General features: G+C 44.2%; 1 protein-coding gene across 1 annotated transcript in view; it reads right to left on the bottom strand.

Moving 5' to 3' along the window:
* Positions 1–8,180: 8,180 nt before the first annotated feature.
* Positions 8,181–14,788, bottom strand: part of LOC119821826 — a 33,733-nt gene continuing 27,125 nt past the window's right edge. The window contains 3 exon segments of the mRNA XM_042055596.1: positions 8,181–8,464; positions 9,529–9,888; positions 11,542–11,901. Of these exon segments, the coding sequence (XP_041911530.1) occupies positions 8,181–8,464; positions 9,529–9,888; positions 11,542–11,901 (1,004 nt within the window).

Raw genomic sequence — 14,788 nt, 5'->3', positions numbered from 1 at the left:
GAACGGGGGGGAGCTCGGAGGAATGGGGTGCTTGGGATATAGGAAGGGTGGATATGGGAGCAGGGAAGCATGTATCTTAATTTAAGGAGCTACCTGAGGGTTGTCAAGAGACTTGACCCTCGAGGGGTTCCCAGGTTTCCAGGGAGACGCCCCCAGTTAGTTCCTTGGGCAGCTGAGGAGAGGGAGCCTGAAAAGGCCAGTTCCTATAGCCATACTGATGAATTTCTTGCATATCACCATAGAACCTCACCTGACGATAGATGAAGAAAATGACAGAGCCCCACATGGAGCACCGGACTGAGCTCCCAAGGTCCTGATGAGGAGCAGAAGGGAGGGAGAACATGAGAAAGAAAGTCAGGACCATGAGGGAACCTCCAGCTGCAACAGATGGGGAAGGTGACTGAGCTCCCACATTGGAGCACTGGACTGAGCTCCAAGGTCCTGATGAGGAGGCAGAAGGAGGCGAGAACATGAGGGAGAAAGTCAGGAACGTGAGGGGTGCGTTCACTCATGGAGACGGTGGGACAGAACTAATGGGAGATCACCAACTCCAGTTGGAATGGGACTGATGGATCATGCGACCAAATCCGTCTCTCTGAATGTGGCCAACAGCGGGGGCTGACTGAGAAGCAAAGGACATTGGCACTGGGCTCTGATTCTTCTGCATGGACGGGCTTTGTGGGAGCCTTCTCAGCTTGGTCAATCACCTTCCTGGACCTGGGGCGAGTTGGGAGGACCTTGGACTTGGCATAGCGTGGGGAACCCTGATGGCTCCTTGGCCTTGAGAGGGAGGGAGGGGAGGTATGGGTGGAGGGAAGGGGAGGGAAGGGGGAGAAGGAGGGGAGGGAAGGGGGAGGAGGAGGGGAGGGAGGGGTAGGAGGAGAGTGGAGATGGAAATTTTTAAATATAAAAAAAAATAAACCATGAGAAAAAAAAAAAAACAATGCATAGCCACAAATCCAGCCTTACAGAAAGTAACAGAAGGAAATTCACAAACCAAGGAGTACAACAATGCCCACAATAACTCAGACATCTAGCAACCCTTCATCAGCACAACTCAAAGAAGGGAAAAACACAAACTCTACTAACAAAAAAAAATGATGACCAGAGTTAAAATCCACTGGTCATTAATATCACTTAATATCAATGGACTCAATTCACCTATAAAAAGGCACAGGCTAAGAGATAGGATTCCAAAACAGAATCCAACATTCTGCTGTTTACAAGAAACACACCTCAACCACAAAGACAGATATCTACTCAGAGTAAAGGGTTGGGAAAAGATTTATCAAGCAAATGGACCTAAGAAACAAGCCGGTATGGCCATACTAATTTCTAACAAAATTGGCTACAAACTAACATCAATCAGAAGAGATGGAGAGGGACATTTTATACTCATAACAGGAAAAATTCATCAGGATGAAGTCTCAATCCTGAATATCTATGCCCCTAATATAAAAGCACCCACTTATATAAAAGAAACATTACTAGAACTCAAGACAGCCATCATCCAAACACACTGATAGTGGGAGACTTCAACACTCCTCTTTCACCAATGGATAGGTCATTCGACAGAAACCTACAGAAATTAAGAGACCTTAATAGAGGTAATGAAACCAAATGGACTTAAACAGACATCTATAGAACATTCCACCCAAACAGTAAAGAATATACCTTCTTCTCTGCGGCTCATGGAACCTTTTCGAAAATTGACCACATACTTGGTAACAAAGCAAACTCCACAGTTACAAAAACATATAGTAACCACCTGCATCTTATCCGAATCACCATGGATTAAAATTAGAAGTTCACCAACAATGCTACCCCCAGAAAGCCTACAAACTCATGGAAACCTGAACAGTCAACTACTGAACCCACACCTGGGTCAAGGAAGAAATAAAGAAAGAAATTAAAGTCTTCTTCAATTTAAATGAAAATAAAGACAACAACATACTCAAACTTATGGGACACTATGAAAGCCTTGCTAAGAGGAAAATTCATAGCACTAAGTTCCCACTTTAAAAAAACTGAGAAAGCACACATTGGAGACTTAACAGCACACCTGAAAGCTTTAGAAAAGAAAGAAGCAGACTCACCTAGGAGGAGTAGAAGACTGGAAATTATCAAACTGGAGGGCAGAAATCAATAAATAGAAACACAGAAAACAATCCAAAGAATCAATGAAACAAAAAAGCTGGTTCTTGGAAAAAATCAACAAGATTGACAAACCCCTAGCCAAACTAATCAAACGGCAGAGAGAGAACACTCAAATTAATAAGATCAGAAATGAAAAGGGGGACATAACCACAGACACAGAGGAAATTCAGAGAATCATTAGATCTTACTACAAAAGCCTGTATGCCACAAAATTGGAAAATGTAAAAGAAATGGACACTTTTTTAGATAAGTACCATATACCAAAGTTAAACCAGGACCAGGTAAATGCTCTAAATCGTCCTGTTAGTTGCGAAGAATTAGAAACTGTTATCAGAAACCTCCCTACCAAAAAGAGCCCAGGACCTGATGGGTTCAATGCAGAATTCTACCAGAACTTCCAAGAAGACCTAATACCTATACTCCTTAAGGTGTTTCATAATATAGAAACAGAACAGTCATTGCCAAATTCCTTTGATGAAGCTACAATTACCCTGATACCTAAACCACACAAAGACTTAACCAAGAAAGAGAATTACAGGCCAATCTCACTCATGAACATCGATGCAAAAATTCTCAATAAAATACTGGCAAACAGAATCCAAGAACACATTAGAAAAATTATCCACTATGATCAAGTAGGCTTCATACCAGAGATGCAGGGCTTGTTCAACATACGAAAATCTATCAATGTAATCCATCATATAAATAAACTGAAGGATAAAAACCATATGATCATCTCATTAGATGCAGAAAAAGCATTTGACAAAATTCAGCACCCCTTTATGATAAAGGTCTTGGAAAGATTAGGGATACAGGGGTCATTCCTACATATAATAAAGGCTATTTACAGCAAGCCGACAGCTAACATCAAATTAAATGGAGAGAAACTCAAGGCCATCCCACTAAATTCAGGAATGCGACAAGGCTGTCCACTCTCTCCTTATCTCTTCAATATAGTGCTTGAAGTTCTAGCAATAGCAATAGGACAAAACAAGGGGATCAAGGGGATTCGAATTGGAAAGGAAGAAATTAAACTTTCGTTATTTGCAGATGATATGATAGTGTACATAAGTGACCCGAAAAAACTCCACCAAAGAACTCCTACAGCTGATAAACTCCTTTTGTATCGTGGCAGGTTACAAGATCAACTCCAAAATATCAGTCGCCCTCCTATATACAAAGGATAAGGAAGCAGAGAAAGAAATCAGAGAAGCTTCACCTTTCACGATAGCCACAAATACCATAAAATATCTTGGGGTAACTCTAACCAAGGAAGTGAAAGACCTATTTGACAAGAACTTTAAGTCTTTGAAGAAAGAAATTGAAGAGGATACCAGAAAATGGAAGGATCTCCCTTGCTCTTGGATTGGGAGGATCAACATAGTAAAAATGGCAATACTACCAAAGGCAATCTATAGATTTAATGCAATCCCCTTAAAGATCCCATCAAAATTCTTCACAGATCTTGAGAGGACAATAATCAACTTTATATGGAATAACAAGAAACCCAAGATAGCCAAAACAATCTTATACAATAAAGGGACTTCTGGAGGCATTGCCATCCCTGACTTCAAACTCTATTACAGAGCTACAGTATTGAAAACAGCTTGGTATTGGCATAAAAATAGAGAAGTCAACCAATGGAATCGAATAGAAGACCCAGATCTTAACCCACAAACCTATTAACACCTGATTTTTGATAAAGGAGCTAAAAGCACACAATGGAAGAAAGAAAGCATCTTCAACATGTTGGGGCAGCTGGCCCAATCCCTGCGTTCAGGGGCGTGGCTGCTCCAGCGGGGTAGCATTCCCTTTAAATAGGATTGGGGGCCGGAAGGCGGCCCCGTTCTTGGCGCTCGCCCGCGCTCTCCTTCTGCTCCGTTGGACCCTTAGTTCTGTGAGTTCCCTTATCTCCCTTTGTATTAAAATTGAGTAATTATAAAAGGACTATTTTTGGTTATTTCCAATCTTCGCCGCTTCATCAACAAATGGTGCTGGCATAACTGGATGTCAAACTGTAGAAGAATGAAAGTAGATCCGTGTCTAACACCATGCACAAAACTCAAGTCCAAATGGATTAAAGACCTCAATATCAATCTGAACACACTGAACCTGTTAGAGGAGAAAGTGGGAAGTACTCTACAACATTTGGGCACAGGAGACCGCTTCCTACGTATAGCCCCAGCAGCACAGACATTAAGGGCAACATTGAATAAATGGGACCTCCTGAAGCTGAGCAGCTTCTGTAAAGCAAAGGACACTGTCACTAAAACTGGGAAAAGATCTTCACCAACCCCGCAACAGACAAAAGTCTGATCTCCAAAATATATAAAAAACTCAAGAGACTAGACTTTAAAATGCTAACTAACCCAATTAAAAAATGGGGCACTGAACTGAACAGAGAATTCTCAACAGAAGAAGTTCAAATGGCCAAAAGACACTTAAGTGTCATGCTCAACCTCCTTAGTGATCAGAGAAATGCAAATTAAAACAACTCTAAGATACCATCTTACACCTTTTAGAATGGCTAAAATCAAAAACACCAATGATACCCTATGCTGGAGAGGATGTGGAGTAAGGGGAACACTCATCCATTGTTGGTGGGAATGCAAACTTGTGCGACCACTTTGGAAATCAGTGTGGCGGTTTCTCAGGAAACTGGGAGTCAACCTACCACAGGACCCAGCAATTCCACTGTTGGGAATATACCCAAGAGATGCCCAATCATACTACAAAAGTATTTGTTCAACTATGTTCATAGCAGCACTATTTGTAATAGCCAGAACCTGTAAACAACCTAGGTGCCCCTCAATAGAAGAATGGATAAAGAAAGTGTGGTACTTATACACTTTAGAATTCTACTCAGCAGTAAAAAACGACATCTTGAATTTTGCATGCAAATGGATGGAAATAGAAAACACCATCCTGAGTGAGGTAACCCAGGCCCAAAAAGATGAACATGGGTTGTACTCACTCATAATTGTTTTCTAGCCATAAATAAAGGACATAGAGCCTATAATACATGATCCTAGAGACGCTAAATAAGAAGGTGAACCCAAAGAAAAACATACAGTTATCCTCCTGGATATTGGAAGGAGACAAGATTGCCTGGCAAAAATAGGGAACTTGCAGGTGGGGTGGATGGGGGTAAGGGGAGATGGGGAGAGAAAAGTGAGAAGAGGAGGATGGGAAGAGCTCGGGGGAATGGGATGGTTGGGATAAAGGAAGGGTGGATATGGGAGCAGTGAAGTATATATCTTAATTAAGGGAGCCATTTTAGGGTTGGCAAGAGACTTGACTCTAGAAGTGTACCCAGGTGTCCATGGAGATGTCCCCAGCTAGTTCCTTGGGCAGTTGAGTAGAGGGAGCCTGAAATGACCCGATCCTATAGCCATACTGATGACTATCTTGCATAGCACCATAGAACCTTCATCTGGTGATGGATGGAGATAGAGACAGAGACCCACATTGGAGCACTAGACTGAGCTCCCAAGGTCCAAATGAGGAGCAGAAGGAGAGAGAACATGAGCAAGGAAGTCGGGATGGCGAGGGGTGCACCCACCCACTGAGACAGTGGGGCTGATCTAATGGGATCTCACCAAAGCCAGCTGGACTGGGACTGATGGAGCATGTGATCAAACCGGACTCCCTGAACATGGCGGACAATGAGAGCTAACTGAGAAGCCAAGGACAATGGCACTGGATTTGGATCCTACTACACATACTGGCTTTTTGGGGGGGGGGCTAGCCTGTTTGGATGCTCACCTTCCTGGACCTGGATGGAGTGGGGAGAACTTTGGACTTCCCACAGGGCAGGGAACCCTGACTGCTCTTTGGACTGGAGATGGACGAGGAAGAGGAATGGGGGAAGGGGAGGGAAATGGGAGGAGGGGAGGAGATGGAAATTTTTAATTAAAAAAAAGAAATTTCTTCCATTAATGTTTTCTGAGGTTAAATCTCTACATCATTAACTTAGTTATTGATTGATGCGTGAGAGCACAGCACGCTGTGGGTGGTGTCATTCCTAGGCAGGTTATCCTGGGCTATACAAGGAAAAGATAACTAAGTAAATGATGGCGTTCAAGCCAGGAAGCATCTTTCTTGCATCATCTCTGCCTTTGTTCCCATGAATTAGAATAATAATACAGATACATAATAGCAGTAAAGAAAAATCAATGAAAGCCGGGCGGTGCTGGCGCACGCCTTTAATCCCAGCACTCGGGAGGCAGAGGCAGGCGGATCTCTGTGAGTTCGAGACCAGCCTGGTCTACAAGAGCTAGTTCCAGGACAGGCTCCAAAGCTGCAGAGAAACCCTGTCTCAAAAAACCAAAAAAAGAAAAAAAAGAAAAAAAAGAAAAATCAATTAATCAAAAGATCATTTTCAAAGTTATTAATAAAATTGACAAACTTTTATTGTTTAACTTTGTTTTTTAAATAATAATATCACTGATCGGTGGAAGTCACACACCTTAAATCCCAGCTTTTGTGAAGCAGAGGGAGGCAGATCTCTGAGTTCCAGGCAAGCCATTCTACAGAGCTAGTTCCAGGACAGCCAGAACTACAAAGAGAAACCTGGTTTCTAAAAACAAAACAAACAAACAGAAAGATTAACATTACTAATTCTAGAAGTGAAATTTGAGACCTTATTATTCATTCTTCAGAATATTAAGAATTCCATGAGTATTCAATAGCTATGTACAAACAATCGAGTTAGATGAAGCAGACAAATTCCAAAGAGCCCAGAACCAACTGAGATGGAAACATGAAGAGACACAAACCTGATTCCATGGATAACTCCTAACTGAATCAATAAAAAAAAAATTGAAAACATGAGCAGTTTTTAAGGCTGAAAAAGCCAAACTAGGGGTAGAGGATAGGCCAGTGCAGTAGGGACACATGTGAAAAATTACTATCAACTATGTAGTTAGTGCAGACACAAGGGATTCCCCTCTGAGACCAGGATCAATTATGGCCACTTCAGTATTCCCTTAGGAGTCCTAGACAGAACAATAAGGGAAGACAAAGAAATGAAATGTGGCAATCAATTGGCTGAAAATATGTCTGCAGATAACATGAACTTATCTGTAGAAAATTCTAAAAGTTCTACAGAAATGTCTGAAACTGGTGAGAAAACACACCCACATGAACTGTATGTACTTCTCTGAATTAAAAGTGACCACAAACAATTGGGTGTCTTGAATTGTCACATGCACAGAGACAGAAATAGATGGGAGTTACACAGGACTTAGGGGGTGTGATGGGTTTTGGAAAGCTTTGGATATGGACAATGGTGATGATCAAGTGACAACATGAATGTGCTTAATACCACTGTACTATGTGCTTCAAAATAGCTAAAGGGACAAACATATATATATATATCTCCATAAAATATTACATATGTGTACATTACTAGGAAAAATAATCATGCACACGGTCATTGCATTGTAAATGCCACTCTCAGAATGAAACAGTTCAGGGTTTCCTTACATAAAGGATTTTGCATCTGTACGTCAAACTGTGGATCCAAACTATTTAGGAACCAGTTATGTCCACAGAGAAACATGAGCAGACCCTTCTCCTCTCACTCTTCCTCACATCAAATGGATCGCTGTATCTAGGCTGCATTGGTGCTACTTCTAAGTATTGGAGCATACGAGAGAACAACCTGTGTGCGAACACTGCACCGCTTAACAGGAGACTCAGAGCATCCAGAATTTAATGCAGTTTCTGAAATTAACTCCCATTGATTCTGAAGGTTAGATATATGTTTGATTCACAACCTAAGCTCTTAACCCCTTTGCAGTATTGATTGCCATACTGATGTCTTTATTTTTTGGAGACCGAGTCTCACTTTGAATCCTGGCCTGTCCTTGTGTATACGTTTATCCCAGGGTTTCAGGCATGAGTCACCATGCTGGCTGTACCTGAATGGTAAGTGACCATTTTTACCACATAACTTTTCTCCATTTTGTACCCCACTGATGAAGAAATGTCCCCATTCTGCTGTAGGATGACAGGAGAGGTCACTTATTCGTCACCATTAGCCTGACTGGAAGACTGGTCTCTGAACTGATTGAGTTGGACACCTCACACTTATAGTATCCAGCATCTTCCCTTCTGACAGGATCTATGCTGAGTCCACACTTTGTTGGGGACAGAGTCATTCTCTCTGTGAGCTGCAGACTCTGGTTATTGAAGAGCCAACGGATGGAGATTTTAGTGTCAGTTGAGAGGCAACTGAAAACCACAGAACTCTGTACTGTGACGGTGGTCTCAGAGACTTGCAGAAAGGGCTCTGTCACAGGCTCTGCAAAGAAACAGATGAGTGGACAAAATGAAAAAAAAGACAGTAGTCCTTCAGAAAGCTCAGCCAGCCCCTCTACAGTTCACAGTTACTAAAGCCTCCAGGGTAGTTAAGTGAGAACTGTGATTATAGTCATATCTTGTACTTTGTATCTGCCACCCATGGCCTGCGTGACCCTGATTCAGACACTGAGCTTGCTCTGCCTCAGGATCCCTATAATAGGATAAGAGTTAAAATGATCATTGCCATGTCTACAAGTTAAGGTTAGATATGAGCAATGGATATAAACCTGACCTTGATATAGGGGAGCTGCTCACATCAGCAGCATCTTTTATTCTTTGTCTGCAGGAGAAAATTCCCTAGGCTGGACCCCTTAGGACAAGGAGCTGCCAGGAGAATTGTCTCTTCTGTCATTCCCCTCTCCCTGTCACTTGGGGACCCTGACCTTCCTGTGATATGTCCTAAACCCTTCAGAACAGTTTGCTTATGTGCCAGCACCTGCCACTGAGATTCAGAAGGAGATGCCCAGGTAACCTACCAATCAGCAGATGTCATTGCAGTGCACAGTTGGTTCCACACTCCATAGGACTTAGACAGTCAGTAAAACCTTTTCCCCTAACAGCCCTAACAGAAAGTCAAAACCAAGAAGTGTCAAAAAGCTCCCCAGTGTTGTTTGGAGTCCAGTCAGGGACAGAAATTTGCAGCCATGGCTCCCTGGTGTTCTCTGTGAGGATCCCACTGCTTCCTAAGCCAGAGCCTGCCTACCTCCCACAGAGTCTTTCTGGGGACATGTACATAGTGAGAGCTCCAAGTGTCTGTGCTTCAGCTGACATTCTAGGACTGAGTTTACCCAGTACAGGTCCTCCGCTCTGTCGGTAAATATAGGGGACTGGTTCTGATCTATTGCAGTTTGTCTATCCTGTGTGTGTCCTGAAGTAAAGACCCAAACCCCAGTGTGAAGACACAATGCAGTGGGGGAGAGCGCAGACACAGCCCAGTCCAACAGTTCAGTATATTAAGTAGGATAAGCTACACTCAGAAGCTGGAGGTCATAGAGAACTGCTTACTGTTCACATGAAGTTGCACATATATGTTTCCAATTTGTAAATCTTTGTTTAAGGTTAGTATTGTATACATTCCTGCATCTTTCTCAGTGATGCCCTGGATCAGCAGAGATCCATTGGTGTACAGCATCTCTCTTCTGCTGTAGACAGGCCCCCAGGTGATGGAATTCTTATCTCTTTCATAGGTCACAATTTTAAAAGGCTGAATGGTATACAGTCCTTTGTACCAGGAAAAGCCTAGTAGATCTTCTGGCAGATTATGAACAAGGAGAAGAATGCTTTTCCCTTTAACACCATGCTGTGACGCTGTTTCTTTGGTGAATTGGGCAGAGCTGAGAGGGTTGCAGCAAGTAGAAATGGAGGCTGGAAATAAGAAGAGAAGAAGGCATTCCATGGGATCACTGTGCATGGTGGAAAGAAAACGACCTCTGTCCTGAGCTGACTCACCACTCAGCCTAGAGATGTAGGTGTGGGCATGTATATCCCGCTTTGGGGAGTTCAGCAACACGACCTCCATTCACTTAGTACCCTGAAAGTATAGTTTTCTTGGCTTGGAACTCTCTCCACGAGTGTCTACACAACCACCCCTCCCTGCCCTCAGTCAGACTCTGCTCACACTCATGCACACTGAGGTTTGAGATGATGCCTTCCCTGACCTTTTCTCTGCAAAACCTGGATCTTCACTTTCTTTTTTCCCTATTTCCTTTACGGCTGCATTCAAACTCTTCCTTCACATTCTGTATGTCCTTGCTGCTCTGCCCTCCAGCCCCTGGGACTAGTGCTGAGTGAAGACGAGTACACTGTGGTCTTCTTGGCAGGCACAGGCATGGGGAAAGCCTCAGAAACTAGGTTGTCTAGATTTTTGTCAATTTGACTAGCAAGAGTCAGTGTCACATAGGAACCATCAAATGAAAATGCCACCAAAAGACTGACCTGCTCAAGGCCCAAATGAGGAGCAGAAGGAGGGAGAACATGAGCAAGGAAGTCTGGACTGCGAGGGTGCTCCCATCCACTGAGATGGTGGGGCTGATCTAATCGGAGCTTACCAAGGCCAGCTGGACTGGGACTGAATAAGCATGGAATAAAGCCGGACTCCCTGAACATGGTGGACAATGAGGGCTGCTGAGAAGCCAAGGACAATGGCACTGGATTTGGATCCTACTACACATACTGGCTTTGGGGGGGGGGCTAGCCTGTTTGGATGCTCACCTTCCTGGACCTGGATGGAGCGGGGAGGAGCTTGGACTTCCCACAGGGCAGGGAACCCTTACTGCTCTTTGGACAGGAGAGGGAGTAGGAGTGGAGGGGGGAGGGGGGTCAGTGGGAGGCGGGGAGGAGGTGGAAATTTTTAATAAAAAAAAAAAAAAAGACTGACCTGTTGGGAAACCTGTAGGACATTTTTTAATTGGTGATGGATATGGAAAGGTCAAACCCAATAAGAATATGTCCAGCCCTGGGCTCGTGGTTCTAGGAGCTATAATTAGAAGGCTGAGCAAGCCATGAAGAGTGAGCCAGTAAGCAGGACTCCTCTGTTCTCTCTCTATCAATTCCTGGGTTTTTATTTATGAGGCTCTCACATTCAGAGTTAATAAATGCCACAGTTCCACATGCATGGCCAAAAATATTGTTCCCTGTCAACTCTGACAGGAAGTGAGATACCAAACCGGGCAAAATGCTTTCCAGGGTCACATGTAGTTGAGTAGCAAATGACTGGTATTCACTTCTCTGTGAGGTTGCCATGGTTTCCTCGTATGCATGGCTAAGCCTCAGGAGACTGGGCTGACTGTGACATCTTAAGCTGAGTTACTTTCCATCAAGGTCTTCCTTGAAACAAGGGGAATCATGAGATGGAGTCTGATACATGGTTGTCTGTCTCCACCATGTGTTTCCTGCACTAAGTGCTCAAACCCCAACATGGAGACACGGTGTAGAGGGGAGGCAGGAAGAGGCTAAGCACAACAGTCCTGTGTGTCTTAAGTCTTATCCAGCACAGAATGATCACAGAGAATCACTTACTGTTCACCTGTAGATGCACATGTATTAATTCTATTTTCAGATCTGTACTCAGAGTTTTTAGAGTATAGAATCCAGTATCACTCAGGGTGACATTGTGGAGCAGCAGAGATCCATTGCTGTACACTGTCTCTCTACCACTGTGTGCAGGACCAGGCACAGTTGAATTCTTGTCTATGGAGTGTCTGGCAATCTCGTAGTTGATGAATGAAATCACACCTTTGTACCAGAAAAAGGATTGAAGGTTCTCTGAGAGATCATGAGCAAGTAGAAGAACATTTGCCCCTTCTGCAACGTTAGGTGGCACTATTTCCATAGTGGGTTGGTCAGAAGTAGTACGGCCCCCACAGGTTAAAATGGAGACTAGAAAGGAAGAGAAAGATCCATCAATATTTGAACCTTTGTATTTACCTGAAATGAGGCCCTGTGTCCTGAGCAGGTGTGTCCATAGCTCAGCCTAGGCTTGTGGGTGAGGGTCTCCCTGTCCTACTGGGTGGAGGTCTGCACATAGCCTCTATTCATTCCAAGTTCCCTCATGTGTCATGTCCTCTGTATGGTGCTCTCTCCTCAGTTGTCAACATGGTCCAGGCTTGCAGCCCTCGTATCCCTGCTCACATCAGTGCAGGTTGGGGTTGGAGTGATGCCTCCCTGACCTCTTCCCAACACACCCTGCATCTTAACTCACTGACTCTTTTTTTTTTTTTTTTTTTTTTTTTTTTTGGTTTTTCGAGACAGGGTTTCTCTGTGGCTTTGGAGCCTGTCCTGGAACTAGCTCTTGTAGACCAGGCTGGCCTCGAACTCACAGAGATCCGCCTGCCTCTGCCTCCCGAGTGCTGGGATTAAAGGCGTGCGCCACCACCGCCCGGCTCTCACTGACTCTTTTTGTTGCTGTTCTGCTCCTCTTGTGGTTCCAGTCAACACCAGACTTCTCCTACAAGATTTCTTTATCTGTTCTCTCTTCCAGTCAATGAGGAGTGGAGAACTGTGAGAGACAGGATTTGTCTTACCTTGTTTTAAAGTAAATCTGCCTAGAAAAAAAAAACTAGATACCTGTGGAGAATGAATGAATGAATGGATGAATGATATCCCAAAGCCCTGTATGTTCATGAATTTATATAAGAAATTCATAGGTTTGGGAATACAGTGATGCATGCCTCCATATGCCCTGATTTTTTTCCCTTTTACTTACTATATTTGTGTGTCAGTTTGTATGCAAGGTCATGTCTCGGGATGTAGAGGTGGGTGCAAGACACACTACCTACATGGAGGTCATGTCTCGGGATGTAGAGGTGGGTGCAAGACACACTACCTACATGGAGGTCAAGCAGCAACTTCTGATCCTTGGTTCACAGGTCATCAGACAATGAGACAAATGCCTATATCCCCTGAGCAATGTCACTTATCAACACCAGTTTGGTTTTTATTTAGGTAGTCATAACTGTCAACACTGATCTTCAGATTATTTTGGTCATAGTGATTAAGTTTGGGTAAAAACAATCTTGCCTTCCCTTCCCTTCCCCTTATTTTTTCTTGTTCACCAAGAGCTTCCTGTTGCTGAGACTCTAGACTTCCCTGTGTCTTCTTTCCTACAAATCCCGAGACTCCTTTCAGGTCCTTATCCCACTTAGGAGACTCCAGACAGTAGACCGGTCAAATTGTGGTCTCCTCACCTGTGAGCAGGAGTCTCTGAGAGTCGGTGACCCCTTGCAGAAAGGACAGAGGGTGTCTCCCTAGTCTCTGTGGCCTGATCTGTCATCCTTCTGTGGCAAGTCTACTCCCAAGCTCTACTCTCCTTCCCTCATCTGAACTGAGCCTCCTCCCAGGATGGAGCATCTCCCAGAGTTCCATGGGCTGTGGGGTTCTCTATTCAAAACACTGCTCCACCCCCTTACTCTCAGTACTACCCCACATTTTTTTTAATTTTCTCTCTTTATGTTTCAGTCCTCCACACCACACAGTGATCAAAAGCACTGATGAGCATCCCTGTTCCCTGAGAGTACAGAAGCTCACCCTGGGGGTGCCCTCTGCTGTGTCCTGGCCTTGGTTATCAGCATGAAACATGGAGTCTCTGCACTCTCTGAGTGACACAGAAACACAGCTGGGCACCCAGTCAGCCCTAAGTCCTCAATACTCTAGAAACATGGAACTTGCTCTCAGCAAGGTGTCAGAAACATTTGTGAGAGCTTCAAAAGGACCATCTGAGTGATGTGCAGGGAGGGGACAGATCCATTCTCACTGCAGTCACCAGCCAGGGATCTGACCTGGGATAAAGGCCAAGAGCCAGGTGTGTCAGCAGTCTCCCATCCTAAGTGTATGGGAAGAGGTGGCCTGAGTCACTCTAAAGAGGGCTCCGGGCTCCATGACCTCATGTGCAGTTCATGATGATGCTCACACTTCCTCTTTATGCTGAGCTGTGTAATGGGTCTGCCCATGTACTCCCTGGCATTTATAAATGCCTTGGACCTCTCTCTAGGTGATTCCCCTTGGCTACTCTATATTTCCCAAAGGAAATACATCAAGAGAGGAATGGACATTGTCTCCTGAGAGTGTAGCAGATTCAGGAATCAGCCAGTAGTTTGGAAAAGGCTGTTTCAGTGACTTTGAGGTATGTAGGGACATGGGTGGGAACCAGATAACAAGATAAGTTCTTGGTTCAGATAAATACTTTTGAGTGTTGACTGTGTGTTCTGAAGCTCTCCCTGGTGATCACTGGGGAAGCCACAGCTCACAGCTGGGGAGCTGTTCATCGCAACAGGCCCTGTAGCCATTTGCCTGCAGGAGAGAATTCTCTGAACTCGACCACAGTAAGCAATAGCTTGCCAGGATGACCTGTGTCCTCAGTCCCTCTCCTTAGTGACCCTGACCTTCCTGTGAAGTCTCATAAGCCCATCAGGACAGTTCATTAATGACCTGGGCACCTGTCCAACTGTGCTTTCCATGCTGAGTCTCTGGAGGAAATGTCCGGGGGACCTAGTCTAACCATGGCTCTCATGACAGTGCACTGGCTTGTTCCAGACAGCACAAGACTTTGACTACTAGAAAGCACTGTTCCCAACCAGAAGGAAGTCAAAAATCCAACATTTCTAAAATGCTTCTCATGGATACCTGGAGTTGAGTCCGGGACAGGACTCTGGAGCTAGAGTATCCTGATGCTCACCTCTCTCTGTATATCCCATGTTTTCCTCAACTAGGCCCAAGATTGATTCCCTCAAGATTTTTCTCAGGGACACCTTCCAGTGAGAACCTCAAG

Source organism: Arvicola amphibius, chromosome 8, assembly GCF_903992535.2.
Source record: "Arvicola amphibius chromosome 8, mArvAmp1.2, whole genome shotgun sequence".
Taxonomy (NCBI): Eukaryota; Metazoa; Chordata; class Mammalia; order Rodentia; family Cricetidae; genus Arvicola; species Arvicola amphibius.
Note: the sequence above shows the minus strand (reverse complement) of the source record. Positions and strands in the feature narration are given on the sequence as shown.